This window comes from Carcharhinus amblyrhynchos, chromosome 34 (genome assembly GCF_965287045.1).
Source record: "Carcharhinus amblyrhynchos chromosome 34, sCarAmb.v2.hapA, whole genome shotgun sequence".
In the NCBI taxonomy this organism is placed as follows: Eukaryota; Metazoa; Chordata; class Chondrichthyes; order Carcharhiniformes; family Carcharhinidae; genus Carcharhinus; species Carcharhinus amblyrhynchos.
In genome coordinates, this window is record NC_137357.1 from 5817818 (window position 1) to 5839622 (window position 21805).

Genomic DNA, 21805 nt, shown 5'->3' on the forward strand with positions numbered 1-21805 from the left:
CACCTCCCATTAAATAACACATTTTAAAAGAAATCTTCCATAGCAAACAGAACAAAGTGGAAATCTTGGACTCTGAGCGAATGTGCAGGAAATGGCAGGTTCTGTCCAGGGATTGTAGAGAGTAAATCTATCAAACACTTGCAGAAAAGCTTGTCCCATTTCAAATACTATATCTATTGACATGTTGGGCATGACCTATCCATAATCATACATCAGATCAGTTCAAAGTTGTATGGCACTTAACCAATAATTCCTCACTTCAAATCCGTACAGATACAATTTAACCCCAATTCCAAGGAAGCCTTGCAGCAATTTCCTTTAGTGAAGGACAGTCTTCCCTTCCCCTGCTAGCTCTTCTTAACAACTTTACATTCATTTTGAAAATGTTTGAGAAAATTTGGATTCATATGCATAATCTTCTGTCTGTATTATAAATGGGCTAAAATGTGTGAAAGCCTGAAAGATACAAGTAAATTATTGAATTACTAATTAACCAGTTTGACAAACTTTACAGAAGTGTTCACAAATAACTACTTATACCAGAACAACTATCAGTTAATCAGTAACCCCGAAGTTTACTGGAGTTTTCCAAAACTGCCAAATATTCATCTCCTGAGATTCAATAAAATTCAAGGCGCCTTTCCCATCACAAAGCTCATTTACCATACCATCACTATGGTTAGTTTATGGTAAATAATCAAAATTATCTTTTGCAGCCCCAGCTCCAAAATGGCGTTTACCTTCAAATCCTGGTCTTGTAGCTGAAAGTGTTTTGCTCGTTCTTATTAATTTCTTACAATATCACAAACCTAAGATCTTGTGTGTTCAGATTATTTTTCATTTTAATAAGAAAACAATAACTTTCAGTTATTATCTTTCTTTACTCAATCATCAGTTCCATTCATTGCATTGCATCAGCAGAATATGTGCAGCAGATCAAAACTTCCTGTGTGTTCGGAAAGCATCTGCAATTCTACATTAACAATATAATACATCCATTTTCTTTCATTTTAAACTGCCCAACTTTTAACTCATTGCAATACAATGTTTGCTTTTTTTGAAGAAACACAATAAATAAACTAGTTATCCTAGAAACAGCTCACTGCACTCAAAGAAATGCCACTCAATATTAAAGATGAGTTGTATGATGCTTGCACTAATTGCATGGAAGTTGTGTTCCATGCACTACTGCAGGTCACTTGCAGCATTCACAGCTCTACGGCAACGTATGCACCATACACTGCCAATAGAGAACAAGGTGAGAGTGCAGTGTGACCCTCTGTTCACTGCATGCCATATATTCAGGAGCTTTGAATATCATTCACAGCCACTGAATGTAAATACTTGTGAAGCTTTTATCGGTGCATACAGCACATTACCTAAGGCTTGCAAAGTGTGAGCCACTAAGATTTGTGCCAACTCTTGTTGGCTTTGTAATGAGTTCTGAAACACATAATTCACAGACTGTATACAGCATTTTAAAAAACAAGCTAAAGGGCAATGTTTGGAAATTATCTGTTAAATTACCTTAACTGTGGAAAATGTCTAATAATGACGGTCGTTGTAGTTCATGTCATTGAAGGTCAGCTGACCTCTACATCTGCATTCCTTTGGTCTTGCGAGTTTTACAAACAGTATTGATTAATCATATTTTGTATTTAATACTGCATTTTTTTATTTGTTATTAAATGCGACACCAATCAGTCTTCAGAGTGGTTTATTGCTATTACTCACAGACCTTTCTCGAAAAGCTGGTCTTCTCTACAAAGACATTCTAACTTCATGCATAATATACGAGCCATCTATGCGTTTACAAAGTTCTTTAGCAAGCAATTGAGAAATCCTTATGAATGTTTCAGCTAGTTCTACATTTATCAGGACTCATCGCATTCTCCATTCCATGGAATTTCAGAGACGTCTTCTATTAAGAGGTTCTGAGAGTAACCCTCAGGTGACACTCACTCACTTCGCTCTCGCGGTTCTCGATATTGCCAGCCAATGTAATCGAAGATGTCCTTTTCACTTTCCACAGGCAGTGGTTCTCCTGGCACTCCTGCAGTTAACACACAGTAAGATGTTCATCATATAGACACTATTTGACTGAACATTTCTTTTTATTCATCTGTGGGACGTTGCTGGCTGGCCAGCGTTTATTGCCCAACCCTGGTTGCCCGAGGGCAGTTGAGAATCAACCACATTGCTGTCACTCTGGAGTCACATATAGGCCAGGCTGGGTAAAGATGGCAGATTTCCTTCCCTAAAGGACATTAGTGAACCAGATGAGTTTTTCTGACAATCAACAGTGGTTTCATGGTCGTCAGTAGATTCTTAACTCCAGATTTTTTTTATTGAATTCAAATTTCACTATCTGCTTTGGCAGGATTTGAACCCGGGTCCCCAGAACATTAGCTGAGTTTCTGGTTTAATAGTCTAGCGATAATACCATTAGACCACCGCCTCTCCATAATCAATTGAAGATGAAGGTGGGCATTTTTTTATACTATATTAAAGCTATATTAAAGCTAAAATAAAGACTAAAAAATAAAAGCAACTTCAACTTTAATCCCCAGCAATTTATTAGCATGAATTAGGTCAATAATTCTCTTCTATCCCTTCCCTGAAGAGTGCTGTTAGTCACAGGACGTACCACCAAGGTGCATGGGAACTTGTGGTACCATGTTCAAGTGGGTTTTCTTCATGACTGAACTAATAGAAAGTTGTGTGGGACATGACAGCTGAGCCCTGATGGAAGTGGCCCTAGAAATAGTGGACACATTGGTGATCATTTTCCAGCATTCTACAGACTCTGGAAGAGTTCCAGTGGATTAGAAAACACAGACTCTGGAAGAGTTCCAGTGAATTGCAAAGTAGCTAATGTAATCCTGCTTTATTTACCCTGCGCCACAGTAATGTGGTTGACTCTTATTTGCCTTCTAGCAAGTCACTCAGCAGAATCAAAACTGCTGGAAGTTTACTAAAAGGAACAAACCCAGACATATCTCCCGGCATTGACCGAGACACTGGAAATGTCAATGGCAAATCCAGCCCTGTTAACTCTGCAAAGTTATCCTTACTAACACCTGGAGGCTTGTGCCAAAATTGGAAGAGTTGTCTTACAGACCGTCCACCAACAGCCTGCTCTTGACTCACAGAAACAGACACAGATAATATCCCAGATGCCACCATGGCCATCCCTGGGCATATCCTGATCCACCTACAGGGCAGGCCCATGAGAGATGGCAGAATGGTGGTATACAGCAGGAGGAAGTTGTCTGTACACAGGAAACAGGATAATCCTAACTGAGCCATCTACTGCCCCATCAGTCTACTCTCAATCATCAGCCTACCCTCAATCATCAGCAAAGCGATGGAGAGTGTCATTCACAGTGCTATCAAGTGGCAAATACTTGGCAATAACTAGCTCACTGACACTCAGTTTGGGTTCCGCCAGATCCACTCAGCTCATAACCTTATGTTTATGATTGGACTTAGTCCAATCATAAACAAAAGAGCTGAATTCTGGAAATGAGGTGAGAACAACTGCTCTTGACATCAAGGCAGCTTTTGACTGAAGTTCAGCATCAAGCATCCTTAACAAAACTGAGGGAAAATTCTTCACTGGTTGGAGCCATAACCAGCACAAAGGAATATGTCTGTGGTTGTTGGAAATCAATCATCTCAGTCCCAGGACATTCCTCAGGATAATGTCCTGGGCTCAACCATCTACAGTTGCTTTATCACTGACTTTCACTCAAAGTCTGAAGTGTGATGTTCAGAGAAGAATCTCCCACATTCTGTGTGGGAGGCCACTAGTATTAATATCATTAAATTTCGAGAGGCAGGGTCTACCCCAGCTGGAAGGGCTGAAATGGAGGTGCTCAGTGGGCTACTGTGCATGCGCTGATCCATCAAGTGCCTAGATCAGTGCGTATGCAGTGCACCCGTACAGATGGCCCCACAACTGCTGGCCAGTTTGATCACGGCCAGTTACGCAACCCCCACAATGCTGACTCTTCCACCACCCCACCCCCGGCCCCTTGGCCCAATTGCTGGACCCCCTAACGATTTCTGGGTCCAGCCCTGACCGCACCTCCCCCCCGCCTTCCCAGTCCGCCGTGATCTCCAGGCGGATCCCCCCACCCACCCCACCCCACCGGTTCCCCCAACATTCCAGATCCATCCTCCCGCAGTGCTGACCCGCCCCTAGCAGGCTGACCGCATCCCCTAGCTGAACTCCCCTCCTCTAGCCTGCCCCAATCGCTGGCCTCCCTGCTTCCCCCACGAATCCCTATGCAGTGGCAGCAAAAACCCCTCCACCTCCTAAGCCCCACCCCCATGGCACTGTCGCACGCCCAACGGGCAGTGCAAAGGTGCCCCCGGCAAGAATTTCTTTCTGCTAATTTACTGTTCTTTATTCAATGGTTGTCAATCCACGGCCTGTGTTGTAACTTTATTATGGGGCAGGACAAGGAGATGGACTGTAAGTTTATCTCAGCAAGAATGGAGAGCTATTGGTGTTATTCTGAACCACACATTAGCTGTCTAGTAAACTTGAACAGACGGAAATCTATTGTCAAGACTGTTGCCCAATAATCCTTGTCTGTGCAATTTGGTAGAAATAAGAGGAAGTCAGGTTGTTACTTGAATGAGTGTAAATTGAGAGAGGTGGATACGCAAGACCTTAATGTCCTCGTGCATCAGCCACTGAAAGTAAGCACACAGGTAAAAGCAGGCAGTAAAGAAGGCAAATGGTATGTTGGCCTTCATAGCGAAGGGATTTCAGTTTAGAAATAGGGATGTTTTACTGCAATTGTTCAGGGTGTTAATGAAGCCACAATATCACCAACAGCTCTCTGCTCTTGCTGAGATAAACTTACAGCCTATCTCCTTGTCCTGCCCCATAATAAAGTTACAGCACAGGCCATGGATCAACAACCATTGAATAAAAACAATAAATTAGCAAAAAGAAATTCTTGCCAGGGGGCACCTTTGCACTGCCAATTGGGCAAAGGGCTGTACCAAGGGGTTGGAGCCTCAGGGAGGGGGTCCTGCTGTCACTGTATAGGGATTGGTGGGGGAAGCAGGGAGGCCAGTGATCCGGGCAGGCTAGAGGAGTGGAGGTCAGCCAGGGAGTGTGGTCAGCCCCCGGGTGTGGCGCTGGACTGCAGGGGAGAACCGGTGGTGGGTAAAGGGTGGGGACGGGAGGGGAGGGGAGGCGGCGGCGTGGTGGTGAAGGCCTGGAAAACACTGTGCAGTTTTGGTGTGCTTATCTGAGGAAGAATGTTTCTTGCTATAGAGGGAGTGTAGTGAAGGTTTACCAGTTTGATTCCTGGGATGGCAGATCTGTCATTTGAAAAGAGTACCTCAGTTAGGATGATAGCTTCAGAACAGCGAGAGGGGATCTGATAAAAATTGTAAAATTATAACTGGATTTGATGAGGTGGATTCAGATATAATGTTCCCAATGAACATTCTGGGGGATCCAGAACTAAGGGTTATAGTTTGAAGATAAGGGGTTATCTCTTTTAGGACTGAGGTGAGGAAAAATTTCTTCACCCAGAGAGTGGTGAATGTGTGGAATTCACTACCACAGAAAGTAGCTGAGGCCAAAGCGTTGTGTGATTTCAAGAAGAAATTATACCTCTTTGGGTTAAAGGCATCAAGGGATGGGGGGGTGTGGTGGAGAATGGGATCAGGATATTGGATTTGATGATCAGCCATGATCAAAATGAAGGGCCGAATGTCCTACTCTTGCTTCTATTTTTTATGTTTCTACATAAAGAGCAAGAAAGTAGAGGAGGCTTTCTGATGGCTGAGAATCAAAATTTCCTGAATTTGCTCTTCAAAGAGAAGTCTGGTGTTGTACGAAGTATCTGAAAGTCTCACCAGTAGCATTGAAGACAGACTTAATAGTCTGTAATCAGTGAAGAAAACTGAGATTCAACTCTCATTTAATACTGGAAAAGTGGTCAGCTGGGAGTTGAATTTATCTCTCCACGTATAAAGATGCTAACATGCTCTCAACTGTTTGCAATTAGATTCTGACTTGTAATGTTGTACCAACACTGTTCCTCTATAAGTGCGAAAAAGTGAATTCCTCACTACCGAGTGATAAGATTTCCAAATTAGGTCACTGCATCGAAGCCAAGGAGGCTAAAACTCAAGTTTGCGAACATTTTTTTAAAGTTTTTTTTAGAAGTTTATTTATTAGTGTCACAAGTAGGCTTACATTAACACTGCAATGAAGTTATCCCCTCAAATCCCCACAACTCCCAACACTTGTTCGGGTACACTGAGGGAGAATTTAGTACCTAACCAACATGTCTTTTGGACTGTGGGAGGAAACCAAACACCCGAAGAAACCCACACAAACATGGAGAATGTGCAAACTGCACATAGACAGTGACCCGAAGCCAGAGTTGAACCCGTGTCCCTGGTGCTGTGAGATAGCAGTGCTAACCACTGTGGCACCATGCTGCCCTTAACTGGTTGTTCATGCACCCTAAGCATTTCAAAATAAAATTAGTACAGTCGATAGCAAATGAAACAACTCAATTTAAAGTGTGAGCAGGTGAAAAAGAAAGTGAGCAAACTCACTGCTAAAGTGCCCTTACTTCTGAATTCCAGCATTTTTCAGTCGGAGCACAAGTAGGATCATCGAAACAGGAATAGGTCATTTAGCCTCTCGAACTGTTCCACTGATATTCAATGCTTGATCTGTGACCTAACTCCACAAATCCATCATTACACCATACCCTTGAGTATCTCTGATAAATACAAATCTATTGATCTCAGATTTAAAATTAACAATCGATCGAGCATCCAGAGCCGTTTAAGGTACAGAGTAGAACAATATCCAAAGTGGTTATGATGATGACGAATAGGGCTGGATTTTTATGGAGTTGGGAAGTCTCTGCAGCCTGTTAAAAATGGTGGGGAGGAGCCGGATGCAGAGAACTTGCCCAAATTTCTGAGCGATCCAGTTTTTGCTGGTAGGGAACAGGGGACGGGATGTGATTCACCCGACAACCCATTTATCAACATTGGATTGGTCTGCTGGTTGGAAGAGTGGACTTACACAAAATTATGCAGGAGCCTCCCAAAAAGTCTGAGAATGAGAAGTAACCCATGAAAGAGGCTGAACCCAAGAAGATGAATGTAACAACAACTAATTAAAGCAAAGAACAACAGAAGGATGGGCTCCAAGTTGCAGGGTTGGAGAAGCAGGCGTATGTGGAAGCTGAGGTCAAAACAGCCCAGGAGAGGCCATAACACCACTGGAGTCTTGCACACACAATCCCTCCAGGGCAGAAGGGGGCCATTCAAGCCTGCACCAATTCTACAAAAGAGCATCTTTGATTTGATTTATTATTTTCACTTGTATTAGTATACAGTGAAAAATATTGTTTCTTGTTTGCCATACTGACAAAGCACACCATACATAGAGAAGGAAAGGAGAGGGTGTAGAATGTAGTTTCACAGTCAGAGATAGCTAGGGTGCATCAAAAGATCAACTTAATGCGAGAAAGGTCCATTTAAAAGTCTGATGGCAGCAGGGAAGAAACTGTTCTTGAGTCGGTTGGTACTGGTATCTTTTTTCCCGATGTAAGAAAGTATGTCCAGGGTGCGTGAACTCAAATCTACACAGACAACAGTCCCACCCAGGCCCTATTCCTGTAACCCCACATATTTGCTCTACCAATCCCTCTAACCAATTCATCCTGAGACACTAAGGGGCAATTTAGCATTGTAAATGAACCTACCTTGCACATCTTTGGACTGTGGAGGAAATCGGAGCACCTGGGGGAAACCCACGCAGACATGGGGAGAATGTGCAAACTCCACACAGATGAGCAAACATTTTCTCTATGCATCAAACCCTTAATTATCCTAAAGACTTCTATTAAGTTTACCCTTCAACCTATTCTTTTCTGAGGGGAAAAAGACAGATACCACTTGACGAAGGGACAGAAAGTAGAGCAAAGTGATTTGAATGGCTGCTTTTCAGACTCAGGAAAGGCACTCTCCACATGTCAGTATTCGTTATTTGATTTGGATTAAAGATGTGGACTTTGGATATGCAGGGCATAATTTCAAAGTTTGCAGATAATAATATCAAACCTGGAAATGCAGCAAACAATGAGGAGATATTAACAGACTTCAGGAGGACATGTGTGGAATTTGCACATTCTCCTCGTGTCTGCGTGGGTTTCCTCTGGGTACTCCGGTTTCTTCCCACAATCCAAAGATATACAGGTTAGGTTGATTGGCCGTGCTAAGAAATTGCCCCTTAGTGTCCACGGATGCGTAGGTTAGAGGGATTAGTCGGTAAAATATGTAGGGATATGGGGATAGGGCCTGGGTGGGATTGTGTTTGGAGCAGACTCAATGGGCCGAAGGGTCTCTTTCTGCACTGTAGGGTTCTATGATGACAGCTGTAGATTACTAAAACGGCTGCAATGCACCAGATGAAATTTTGTGCAGAGAAGTATCAATTGATATACTTTGATCGGAAGAATGAGGAGAAGCAATGTTAATTAAATGGTTAATTTTACAGATTGTGTGGGCAAAGAGAAGCCTGGGGTGTATGTACACAAATGTTTAAAGGTAGCCAGATCAGTTGATAAGTTGCCACTGTATCATTTGCAAACATGTGCTTTAGCATCAGCCATGGCACAGTGGGTAACACTATCATTTCTTACAAAGTTGTGGGTTCAACACCCACTTTGGGACTCAAGTGAAACATCAAGATTGATGCAGAGTGTGCAGCAGTGCTGTTTGTTCTATCTAGCGGATGTGAAATGCACTATTTTGAAGAGTTGAGAGTTAATCATTATGTCCTAGCCAATATTTACTCCTCAACCAACATAACCAAGATAGATTATCTAACCATTATCACATTGATCTATGTGGGGGCTTCCTGAGCACAAACTTGCTGCTGCATTTCCGACATTATAACAGTGACCATACTTCAAAACTTCTCTGACTGTCATGTGCCTTTGGATGTCTTGTGGTCATGAAAGGCACGAAATAAATTCAAATACTTTGTTTTACTGCACAATGCACTCAAACTCATCTTAAATGGCCTTTTATTTTCACCCAGTTGAAATACCCTCTCCAAAGTCTTCAGTAGTGTGGTGTCCAAGATTGGACACAATACTCCAGCTGAGGTCAAATTAATGTTTTATAGAGGTACAGCACAACATCCTGGCATTTGTAGTTCATACCTCTATTTATAAAACCCAAGATCTCACATGCTTTATTATCTGCTTTGTTAACCTGTCTTGCCACTTCCAAATTAATGTGCAGACACTCCAACAAAGATATTTTACCCTTGATTCCTTACTCTATGTTCCTTATTCTTTCTCCTCGTCTCAGTAGTTGCTTCTGCGAACTGTAATTCAACACCACTGTTGGTCATTTGCTGAATCCTCCATTGCTTCTGACATGAGGAAAGAACAGGGACTAGAATAGATAGTTTGAGATGAAGAGCTATCTAGGTACATTGGCCAAGTTGATGTCTTTCTCCACTATAACTTGGATATCTACATGTCATTACCTTCATCTGAATGAATCCTTGCTTCAATGTAATTGATTAATCTTAATTGACATCATTTGGCTATAATTAGAGTCAAGAATCATAGAATGACTACAGTACAGAAAGAGGCCATTCGACCCATCGAGTCAGCATCGACAACAATCCCACCCAGGCCGTATTCCTGTAAGCCCATGTATTTGCCTTGCTAATTCCCCGATAATAAAGGTGCAATCTAACATGGCCAATCAATCTAACCCGTAGAAGAAACCAGAGCACCTGGTGGAAACGCAAGTAGACACAGGGAGAACATGTAGACTCCACACAGACAGTGACCCGAGGCCAGTATTGACCAGGCTTAGGTCCCTGGCACTGTGAGACAGCAGTGCCAACCATTGTGCCACCGTTTCGCCCTTATTATTAAGGGACAGTTGGACTGAGGATGAGTAGAAAAGGCATTAACTCTGTTTATCTTTCTATGGATATCTACTGCATATTTCCAGCATTTTATGTTTTCATTTTTTTTCATTGCCCTTTTTTAATCCCAAGAGATGAAACATGTTGGTTTTGAGCAGGGCTAAATAGTTCTACCATAACTGGTGCTTTATTAACCTCTAGTAGTCTCAAGAAGAAATATGCCATTTGATTGAATCTGAATTTCTAAATCTCCAAGTCTTTGGACGGAAAAAGAAAAATAAATTGAGATCGACTACTGCTTAACGACTACTGATCTAAATTTCAACACGTGCATTTCGATGAATATCAAGATCCAGCATTGTCAACACTGGTAATTTTGTTAAGTATTTATTAATTTTGCCACATTATTTTAACTCTCTCTCTCGTTCTACACACACTACAGCAGTTCAATAAGGCGGCACACCATCACTTTCTCAAGGACAACTAGAGATGGGCAACCAATATTGCCCCTGCTAGCAGTGCTCCCATCCCACAATCGATTAAAAAAAACACTAAGGTAATACAGTAAAATAATCACAACAGCTCACATCACTGGTTGTCTATCTCCTAATTCAGATTGGTTTTAAGTGTTCCGTGAGGGTTACTGAAGAAAGTTAGCCAAAATCACCACATAGGGATCATAAGCTTTACACATTCTGCAATTAATTACGGTTGTTTGACATGTAAAATACGTGTAAAAGACTTGTGAAATACCGTACGCATGAATTATTTTGTCTCTTCTAACCAACTGCATGCAATAAAAGTACACACTGATTTGATTTAACCCAAAGTACAATGCAAGAACCAAAAATTAGTTCAGGCTTTAAATACCCCACCAGGGTAATGACGTCTTTCCCTTTAAAGTCTTCTTAAAACTTGAATTAATTGAAAATTAGCTATTTGTTTTGCATTTGACCAACACTTTTTTTTGAAAAAAGGAACATTTTAGTAAAGGGACATTTGCAGCCTGTGATAACACCAAGGTTTCCAATATCATGCAGTTGTATATATCATCATACCTGTGCTTCCCAGTGGGCGAATTGTGTACTCATTCAAAGTGAAGCCTTTTTCAAGTGCCTGGGTCCTCATGTTCTTGTTAAAAAGATCACTGCCAGTGAAATAAAGCACGCCACAGAAATATTGATCTTTTGGAATAAGGCTGCAAGGGGAGTAGCGCACGGTGAGCAAACATCAATCCAGAGTAACAAACACAACATTAGATTAGAACAGGGGAGATGTTCGGATCCCAAGTCCATTCAAACTGGGTAACATAGTATGGCTGCATTCAACTATAACTTGTCTAATTTCTGAAACACTGGCAACTGGAAACAGCTTTTAAGAATAAAAACAGAAACAACCGTAGATCTTGATTTCAGCAATATGTCCAGAATATTGGAACATCTGCGGGAAATCGACACAAATACAGATTGGGTGCTCCATGAAGGATTAGACCATGGCTGCTCAAGTTTAACTGGATATATCCAACACTAACTCGAAATGAAGTGACTTGGTCCTGACATAGAATAAGTTCCACCCCCATGACTTATTGCGTGATGGCGGTTTCAACTGAGCAGCATACATACTTGGTAAAACTGTACTATTACTGTTAAATATGCATATTACAGGCACAAGAGCTTTACAAAATGACATACAATTGAATCACAAATCATATGATTATTTTATTCATGATCTCCTTAGAAACCACTGCCAGAAACTGCAGCAATTACTTTTAACTTCTTGCAGTCTAAATTTTCATTTTAACAACTTGGGCTGGTCAAGTAAATAACTGTAATATGGGTCAGATCCAAAGAATTAGCGTAATATTATTTTGAAGTAAAATGGAGGAAATAAGTAACTAGAGGATGTTTTATATTAATGGCAATTGGATCAAGCACCAAAATCATCAACCAGTCCCACTACTCCTTTAACAACTGAATAAGATCCTCAATAAAATAGCAATGCCTCTTAATTATTGACTATGTTTCTAATTATACTGGTCAGACTCTCATGAGCTTCCTTTAAACAAATCTTAATTCCTTTTCAAAAAGAAATTGAATACAGCTCAAGCTGATTTTAATTGACTTGAAATTGAAAATTGTTAGTTGCACCAAGGTTGAGGAAAGTGGTCAGCCTTGTAGGGAGATTCAGTTCGGATGTGAATTTAAACAATGAAGAATAATGAGTATGGGAGGTCCACTGCACTTTGGCTAAACAAGAACAAAACAAAAACCACAATGATTAAGCTGACCTAAACTGATAACCTGCTCTGGGAAATCAAGCATGAGAATGCACAGTTAAAAGGAAAACATACCTTACATTAGAATGGTAAAGTTGATGGTAAATCTATTACGGCAGCATGCTTGTTGGAAGTGCCTTACCCACAGAAAAGTCCCCACAAATTTAATCACTTGAAGTTGCCCCTGTTAGCTCCCAGGAGCAGCCAACAAAACATCATATTTGAGTAAACATCCCCATTTTCAGTATCTATACACTCAAAAGGTCTTGCTTTATCTTGCCCATTTCTGAAATCCAACTGATTATTCTTATCTCATTCAATCCGTCTTAGCTTTTTATTTTCTGCAGATTGATTCACTTTTCATCAGTGCCAGGTCAGTTACCTCTCATCTATGTTTTGGCTGTCCATTCTTTTACATTGGAAAGACTGGTTTTATTTTGGAACTGGAGTAATGCTGCCAGCAGTCAATGTTCAAACGGGCTAGTTCCCTTTCAGGAGAAGCATTGCAAAAGAGGGAGTAGATTTAATTGATTCACGAAAATAACCAAATGAAGATTAAAAATTAAATGAACTACACTGTTGCTTTCCTGAGTCCAAGGTGCTCCCAATGTTAGGGCCGAATTGAGCTACCATAATATCGCTTCTTGGACGGCATGGTGGCACAGTGGCTAGCATTGCTGCCTCACAGTGCCAGAGACCTGGGTTCGATTCCCGACTTGGGTCCCTGTCTATGTGGAGTTTGCACATTTTCCCTGTGTCTGCGTGCTCCAGTTTCCTCTGAAAGATGTCCTGGTTAGGCGCATTGGCCCGAACCAGTCGGACTGTGGCAACGAGACGAATTTCACAATAACTTCATTACAGTGTTAATGTGAGCCTTACTTGTGACTAATAAGTAAACTTTAAATCATATTGACAATTTAGGACGATATTTAGTGCCTGAAAAGTCAGAGCTGTGTGACCAAATTTCAAGGCCACATTACACCGCCTTCAAATGCCCATATGCAACAAGCACAAATATTAAAGATATGCTAAAACCACAGAGATCTCTCCTTTATATCTGGTGGTCTATCTCCTGAAATTGCAGAATAGTTTAATTTCAGACCTCAATCAATGGAGAAGTGGATGAAAATAATTACTGTTAACCTATATGAATTGTTCTCTTCAAAAACAGAAATAACACTGAGACGATTCAAAACTACTAAGTAAAATCTGTAAGCATGAGCCTCTTGAAAAAATACACACAGCAACAGACCATATACTGTAAACCCCAACTCAAATCTGTATGACATATGCCCTAATGCAGCAAATTTGACAAAACGTAGGAGAGATTCACCAAATGGTATTATAAAACGGTGGCTGATATCACAAGGTAAGATTTACTGAATTGATGGAATTGAGTAATAGCAGAAAAGAACCAGGAAGAAGGTGTTTGGAACACTTGCCTTCATTGGTCAGAACACTGAGTACAGGAGTTGGGATGTTATGTTACAACTCTATAAGACATTGGTAGTACCACATTTGGAGTACGATGAACAATTCTGGTCGCCCTGCTATAGGAAGGATGTTATTAAAGGGTGCAAAGAAGATTTACAAGGATGTCACCAGGACTGGAAGGTTTGAATTATAAGGAGAGGTTGAAGAAGCTGCAACCTTTTTCCCTGGAGCAGAGGAGGATGAAGGGTGACCTTCTAGAGATTTATAAAATCATGAGGGCAAAGATAAGGTGAATAGCCACGGTTTTTCCCCAGGGTAGGTGAGTCCAAAACTAGAGCGCATAGGATTAAACTGACCAGGTAAAGATTTATACAGAACCTGAGGGGCAATTTTTTCACACAGAGGGTGGTGTATGTATGGAATAAGCTGCCAGAGAGGCTGGTACAATTGTAATATTTAAGAGACAATTGGACACATACATGGATGGGAAAGGTTTAGAGGGATTTGGGCCAACACAAGCGAATGGAACTAGTTCAATTTAGGAAACCTGGTTGGCACAGACAAGTTGGGCCGAAGGGCCTGTTTCCATGTTGTATATCACTGATTCTGTTTGAAGCAAAGCACTGGTTAAGCAAAGACTGATTATTTTATAAAATGATAGAACAATCTGCAGCATTAAACAAATAATTACGTTCATGTTTCTTGACAGTTAAAGAGATAAAAGGCAGGCAAAAACTTAAACAGAATGCTTCCAAATGAGCTCCTCTTAGTGAGAGAAGGGAAAAGACAAAGCTCAGCAACTTTTTTTTTGTGAGAAATGTAGCTGATGAGCCAAGATATGGGAAAAGGTATTACCAACATTTAATAAAGTTCAAGAGGCCAAGTCAAAACAAAGATCACTGATTAGGTATTGCTGAGTTTTAAAGCCTGAAGAAATTCAGGATGACAAAGACAATGGGGAAAAACTGCAATGACAAAGGATTGCATTAGAGCTGGACAGAGGAAGAAGCAACAGAATGTAAATCAGCATATTTGGAAAGTTTGTAGAGTAATGACCAAAGTGTCACTAAAATAGGAATAGATGGAGGCAGCAAGGCTGGTGGTGAGGGAGGGTCAACAGACAGCTGCTTTTCCTTGTGTATAATTCAATGGCTACTTGAAGAGTCTCCAAAAACATAAACTTCATTCAGGGCCTTAGATTTCTCATGGTGGGGATGCCAAATATCTTTTCTCAGACATTGTTGGCACTGTAGATCTTTATTGCTCATCTCTCATTGTCCTCAAGAAGCTGCCTTCTTGATTCACTGCAAAATGTGTGGATTACATCCCACAGTACTTTTCACTTGGACTTTTGGGACTCCCACTTTGAAACTGTGAAGCAGGCAACTTTGGTGGCAATTGATAACCCTTCAGTCTGAGATATCTCACTGTTCTGTGGCACTCTATAGCTTATATTCTCGGAAATTCCCTAGTAAGAGTAACTTATCTTGAATTTATGAAATAATGATCTAATAAACACAAAATCCCTTGTGCTGTGACCAGTGGCCTATGTGGCACCCCCTCCAACACACCTGGCAGAAACTGCAATGTAGCCAGAATATTAGGCTGCGTTTAAAAATATTACTTTTCTTCTTAGAGGCCACACAGACAAAGCATCTCCAACTAGGAGGTCCAGGCCACAAATACAAGACCACCATCAGTCTATTATTTGAATAGCTACTTGAAGACATAAAGTAAATAGAATCAGATGCCAAGTTAGGAACAATTGAGCAATATGTTCTAGCTATAGTTTCCATGTATTAATTACAAGTCAACCATGACCATCATGAATTGGCAATTATTAATTGCATGGAGGAAAGCCGTAGTCAATTATTCTAGCATTAACTGAAAGGCCTTCAGCATTTAGCTTTGCCCCAAACCTTAGCTTTATATAAATTTAGCTGGTTTAGCAGAGATTTATACACTTCCTTTTCAGCATCCTCTCTGTATTCCCCCATCGTTATTATTCTCCTGAAGGCAGGATTAATGCTGGATTAAGATTCAATAGATGCCAGCAACCATCTTGCACCACAACTAAATAACCATTGTTCACATAATCTTGGTAATTTGTATTGGCAGGACGGTTAGTCAGGTGGGAGGATATCAAGACTGAGATAGATCCTGTCTTTCTCCTTTCATCCATATTCTTCAGCAGGAATAGGCAGTTTTCTATTCTAACTCAGGAATACTGAGACCAATTTTCTTTTAAAGTAAAGTTTATTTATTGGTGTCACAAGTAGGCTTACATAAACATTGCAATGAAGTTACGAATGAAAATCCCCTAGTCGCCACACTCTGGCGCCTGTTCAGGTACACTGAGAGAGAATTTAGCATAGCCAATGCACCTAACCTGCACATCTTTGGATTGTGGGGGAAAACCAGATCACCCGGAGGAAACCCACACAGGCATGGGGAGAATGTGCAAGCTGGGAATTGAAGGCAGTTCCCTGGCGCTGTGAGGCAGCAGTGCTAACCACTGTGAATCTTCTTGAACTGGAAAACTCAGAATCAAAGTATACTGCATTCACACGTTCAGTTCTTGGGACGTATGTCAAGAAACTATGTTAGGCAGACTTTGGATGTTTAGGTTGGAATCACATCTGAAGGGAGTACAGATAAAAAAACTTTTTAATTCTATTGTTTTGATGTGCTTTTTAAAAGAAAAATAATTGGATGTAGTGCTATTTCAAATCTCTCCTCATAAGTGTAGATTCCTGGCATCAGGACTCAATGTTGTATGCTCTTGATGGCTCACATGTCTCTTCCATAGTCCGTTATTCAATTTTACCTAATTTCAACCATTCCTCATACAATTAATGCTTCTTTATTCTATGCCATATATTTTGTTTAATTCATTCATGGTATGTAGGTGTTGTTGGCTAATTACCCTTGAAATGGTGGTCTTGGGCAGACTTTTTGAGCTGTTGCAGTCCATGCATCCATTCGTCGTGCTGATAAGAAGGGAGTTCCTGGATTTTGACCCAGCAATGCTGAAGGAATGGATATTTCTTGTCAAGTTAGGATGCTGAGTGGCTTGGAGGGGAACTTCCAGGTGGTGGTGTCCCCATGTGTCTGCTACCCTTGTGTTTCCAGATGGTCGTGGTTGTGGGTTTGGAAGGTGCTGTCTAAGGAGCCTTGAGTTGCTGCAGTGCATTTTTAGATGGTACACTCTGCTGCATTGTGTGCCCTGGTAGAGGGATTGAATGTTTATGGAAGGGTGGCAACCAAGAAGGGCTGCTTTGTCCTGAATGGTGTCGAGCTTCTTGAGTGTTGATGGGAGCTGTATGTCTATCTCTATATCCCATTCCCTTTGAACTAAGCTTTCTCTTAAAATGCAGCATCTTTACCCAACTGTCCAAAAATAATTTTTAAAATGAGCCTTTAAATCCAGTTCAGACTGATTTCTTAAAACATAGGCGTTTGGTACTCTCAGCCTTGTGACTAAGGCTGCTCACAATCAAGGATGAATTACTGCTAAGATCAATACTTAAATTCATCAGCAACATTAGCAGCTAATTTGATTTTATTTATTACTGTCACATGTATTGGGATACAGCAAAAAGCATTGTTTCTTGTGCGCTATCCCGTTCATAGAAAAGGAAAGGAGAAGGTGCAGAATGTATTGTTACAGTCACAGCTAGGGTGGAGAGAAAGATCAACCTAATATTAGATCACAAATCAGAGAATCCAATAGTGCAGAAGGAGGCCATTCAGCCATCAAGTCTGCACCGACCACAATCCCACCCAACTCCTATCCCCATAACCCCATGCATTTATCCTCGCTAGTCCCCCTGACACTAAGGGCAATTTAGCATGGCCAATCCACCTAACCCGCACATCTTTGAACATTGGGAGGATGCCGTATTGAGATTAAGAGATTGAATTAACACATTGTTACAGAATTTAAAAGAGTTGGAATATAGTTCTAAAAGCATAGAACGAGGGTAAAGGATAGAATTAGAGGGTATACTGGGCACAGCTTGCAAGAAGTCACCATGCTCCGGTGCCATCTTGGAGCAAAAGAGTCACCGAAGAAAACAGGAGAAAATAGGAATGCGCAACACAGAAGCAAGGAGTTTGATGAACAACAGGCAGGATAGTAAAAGGTGTCAGGAAGATCAATGGCTTCCTGGAACGGGTAGGCAAATAGCTGGTACAATTTAACATGGAGAACTGTGAGGTTCAACATTCTGGGAGGAATACCAAGGAATGAGAATACTGACTGAACAAAAATATGGAGATGGTTCTAAACAAAATGACTCAGAGGTTCCAATATGATGGAATACTTTCCATTTGCCTGGATAGGTACAGCTCCCATCAACACTCAAGAAGCTCGACACCATCCAGGATAAAGCAGCCCTTCTTGGTTACCACCCTTCTACAAACATTCAATCCCTCTACCAGGGCACACAATGCAGCAGAGTGTACCATCTAAAGATGCACTGCAGCAACTCAAGGCTCCTTAGACAGCACCTTCCAAACCCACGACCACGACCATCTAGAAACACAAGGGTAGCAGACACATTCCAAGAAAGTGATGTCCATTCGTTTATTCAGCGACTTCAATACAGAGAACAATTTTAATGTGAAAAAAAATCAGTCCAAGACACATCACAAACAGAAGGAAAAAATGTTAGAATTTACTTAATGATAATGGAGAATATTATAGCCTTTTTGTTACTTTTTCTAAGTCATAGAAACCTTACAGTGCAGAAGGAGGCCATTCAGCCCATCGAGTTTGCACCGACAACAATCCCACTCAGGTCCTATCCCCATCACCCCACATATTTACCCCACTAATCCCTTTCCTGGGACACTAAGGGGCAATTTAGCATGGCCAATTAACCTAACTCGCTCATCTTTGGAGGGTGGGAGGAAACCGGAGCACCTGGAGGAAACCCATGGAGACACAAGCAGAACGTGCAAACTCCACACAGAGAGTCACCCAAGTCAGGAATCGAACCCAGATCCCTGGAGCTGTGAGGCAGCAGTGCTAAACACTGTGCCGCTCTGTGCACCATTTCCCAGAAGGGATATAAAGTCTGCACCTGCTGTCAATTTAGATTTTACATGGTTCCTAACTTTCTTTCTGAGATTGACGAAGGGTGGAATGATTAACAGTTTTTATATACAGGTAAATCACTTCAGAAAAGCAAGCAACATGGACTAATTTCACCAATCGACTATTCCCAGAATATTTTCTGACAAATTTGTAGTAAATCTAATGACCACCTTGGAGTTTTGACCAGAAGGATTAGATAGCTGAGAGTTGCAGGCATTGGACCCCATCCTGGATGACTTCTGAATTTGCAATATTTGAGTATTATGCAATTAACTCACCGAATGTCAATTCTCCTGAATGGATAATCAACACCATCACTATCATCTGGCAATCGGCAGACACCCTATTGAAGGAAGGAAAGAAAAGTGTCAGCGAAACACCATGATTTATCCCAAAATCTTACAGCACAGAAGCTAATTCATCTCATACATTTGCGCCAGAGCACAGAACACCACTCTTTATCACGTAAGTGCATCATTATTGCTGCAGTTATGTAAGCAAATTCAAGGCCCGAACTCTTACACTCACAGACTAAGTCAACTGTAAGAAGAGTTTTTTTTACTCATTTGTGGGACATGGGCATTGCTGGCTGGGCCATCATTTATTGCCTATCCCCAGTTGCCCCAGGACAGTTGAGAGTCAACCATATTGCTGTGGCTCTGGAGTCATATACAGGGCAGAACAGGTGAGGATGGCAGATTTCCTTCCCTAAAGGACATTCGTGAACCAGATCGGTTTTTCTGACAATCAACAATAGTTCCATGCTCATCAGTAGATTCTTAGTTCCAAATTTTTTTTTTACTGAATTCAAATTCCACCACCTGCTGTGGTGGGATTTGAACCCAGGTCCCTGGAACATTGGCTGAGTTTCTAGATTAGTAGTCTAGCGATAATACTACTAGGCCATCGCCTCCTCTGATAGATGTTCCTTTTACTCTCTTAGTTTTGGTGGCCAGACAGCAATTTTTAGTTTTTTTTTGTTGACAGTTAACAATCTTAGTTTCAATCGTTTTCAACTTGAAATATTGGTTGTTGATATGCAAATAAGGCTGTGGATTTTATCGCTTGTGTTAAAATAGCAATCTGGACTGCTTAACAATGAAATACAGGCATGCTAAATACACAAGTGATACCAAAATCCTTCAAACCATCTCGCACCTCTCAATCTACTCCACAAACACAATGGAATGTTCACTGCACCAAGTATATGACCTGAAATTGAACAGGGGGTTGAACCCATTGTGCTCATTCAAGAAAGTCTGCCATTAATCCAAATCAATTGGGACAATGAAATTCCTCTTTCATAACATGCAGTGAGCAATACAGATTTTACAATACAGTTCCCTCAAAAAATTGTCATTTAAATTTGTCTTCACGGAGCATTTTATAACTTGAAAGAAGAACCTATTAAATAGCAATATTCAAAGTTCCATTGATTGGTGTCGAGGATTTTTTCCATTTTTGTTCTGCCAGCAGCATGGTGTGCAGTGGTTAACACTGCTGCCTCACAGCACCAGGGACCCGAGTTCAATTCCAGCCTTGGGTGACTGTCTGTGTGGAGTTTACACGTTCTCCCCAAATCCTTTGGGTGCTCCAATTTCTTGCCACACTCCAAAGATGTGCAGGTTAACTAAATTAGCCATGTGAACTAGGCTATGGAGATAGGCTGAGGGGGTGCGCCTGGGTAAGGTGCTCTTTTGCAGAGTTAGTGCAGACTCAATGAGCCTTCTGCACTGTAGGGATTCTATGGTTTCTTTCCTGGATCATTTTTCCACTGAATTTCTAACAGTATCTCTTACAAAGTGACAGTCATAATATCAAAAGCATGGAGAGAAATAAAGATATACGACTACAACTACAAGCTTCAAAGGATTTTTTTTGAATAAGGCCCCCTCAAAGGTATGAGAACAGACGTACTCCCTTTCACACACTTTGAATTTCAGTGCAAGTATGACAATGTTTGCGTGATTAGCCTTTCCCAAACTCTTGTCAGAATATAACATCAGGAATATTCATCCGCACAAGCACAGTGAAAGCTGTGGATTTCCTTGTGCTTCTTTCCCCACCACTGCTCGCTCCCCACTGTCCGAAGTGAACAACTTCACAATTTCTCACATTATATTCTATCCGCCAGATTTTCGCTCCATATTGATCTGCAAACTCCATTTATTTTCTTCACAATTTCTTTTCCTACCTGACTTTGTGTCACCTACAAATTTGACTACCATATCTTCGCTCCTCTCATCTAAGTCACTGATGCAAATTGTGCAATAAATTGAGGCCCCAGCACTGACCCCTGCGGGACTCCACTTGTCACACTCTGCCATTTATGTATACTGCTTTCTGCCAGCCAGCCAATCTACAATCCAGGTTAATATGTTAACCCCCTGCACCATATGCTCGTATTTTTTTCAATAACCTTTGATGTGGCACCTTAACAAATATACTTTCCGAAAACCTGAGCACAATACGTCTACAGGTTTCCTCTGCCCACAATAATGTTACCCCTTCAAAAGAACTCCAATAAATTGACTTCCTTTTCAAAAAAACCATGACAATTCTTCCAAGTTAACCTGAACTTGTGTAAGTACCCAGCTATAACCTCTCTAATAATCGATTCTAACACATTCTCCACAACTGGCCTATAATTTTATGTTTTCTGCCTCCCTCCCTTCTCGAAGGGAGGTTATTAAGGTGTTATTGAGGGATATTAAGCCCATCACGTCCATGTTGGCTCTCTATAGAGCAATCTAGTCAATCCTATTCCCCCACTCTAATCCCATAATCCTGCAAGTTTCTTTCATTGAACCGTCCACCAATTCCCTGGAACATCTTTAAAACAAAAGCCCTACATAAAGGAATAGGAAACCTAACAAAAATAAGCACAATGATTTTGAAAAGGTAAAAATATGCAAGTGTTCCATAATTGTTGGTACATCTCCAATATTGTACACAAAAGTCTACTATAAACCAATAATCTAAAACAAACTGTCATTTAAGAAAAAATTTGTACATGGGTTGTGGGAGTTGCCAGAATTTATTG

General features: G+C 41.1%; 1 protein-coding gene across 3 annotated transcripts in view; it reads right to left on the minus strand.

Annotated features, from left to right (window-relative positions):
* Positions 1-1700: 1700 nt before the first annotated feature.
* The window catches only part of polb (polymerase (DNA directed), beta), a 90746-nt gene continuing 70641 nt past the window's right edge, over positions 1701-21805 (minus strand). The window contains exons 12-14 of one of the 3 annotated variants that reach the window (XM_080217088.1): positions 19041-19105; positions 11011-11099; positions 1701-2053 (exon numbers count right to left, since the gene is read on the minus strand). In XM_080217088.1, coding sequence (XP_080073214.1) covers positions 1959-2053; positions 11011-11099; positions 19041-19105 — 249 coding nt within the window. In that variant the 3' untranslated portion in view covers positions 1701-1958. Of the gene's footprint in view, positions 2054-11010; positions 11151-19040; positions 19106-21805 lie in introns of all 3 variants that reach the window. The other 2 variants (XM_080217087.1, XM_080217089.1) reach the window with 2 other exon arrangements.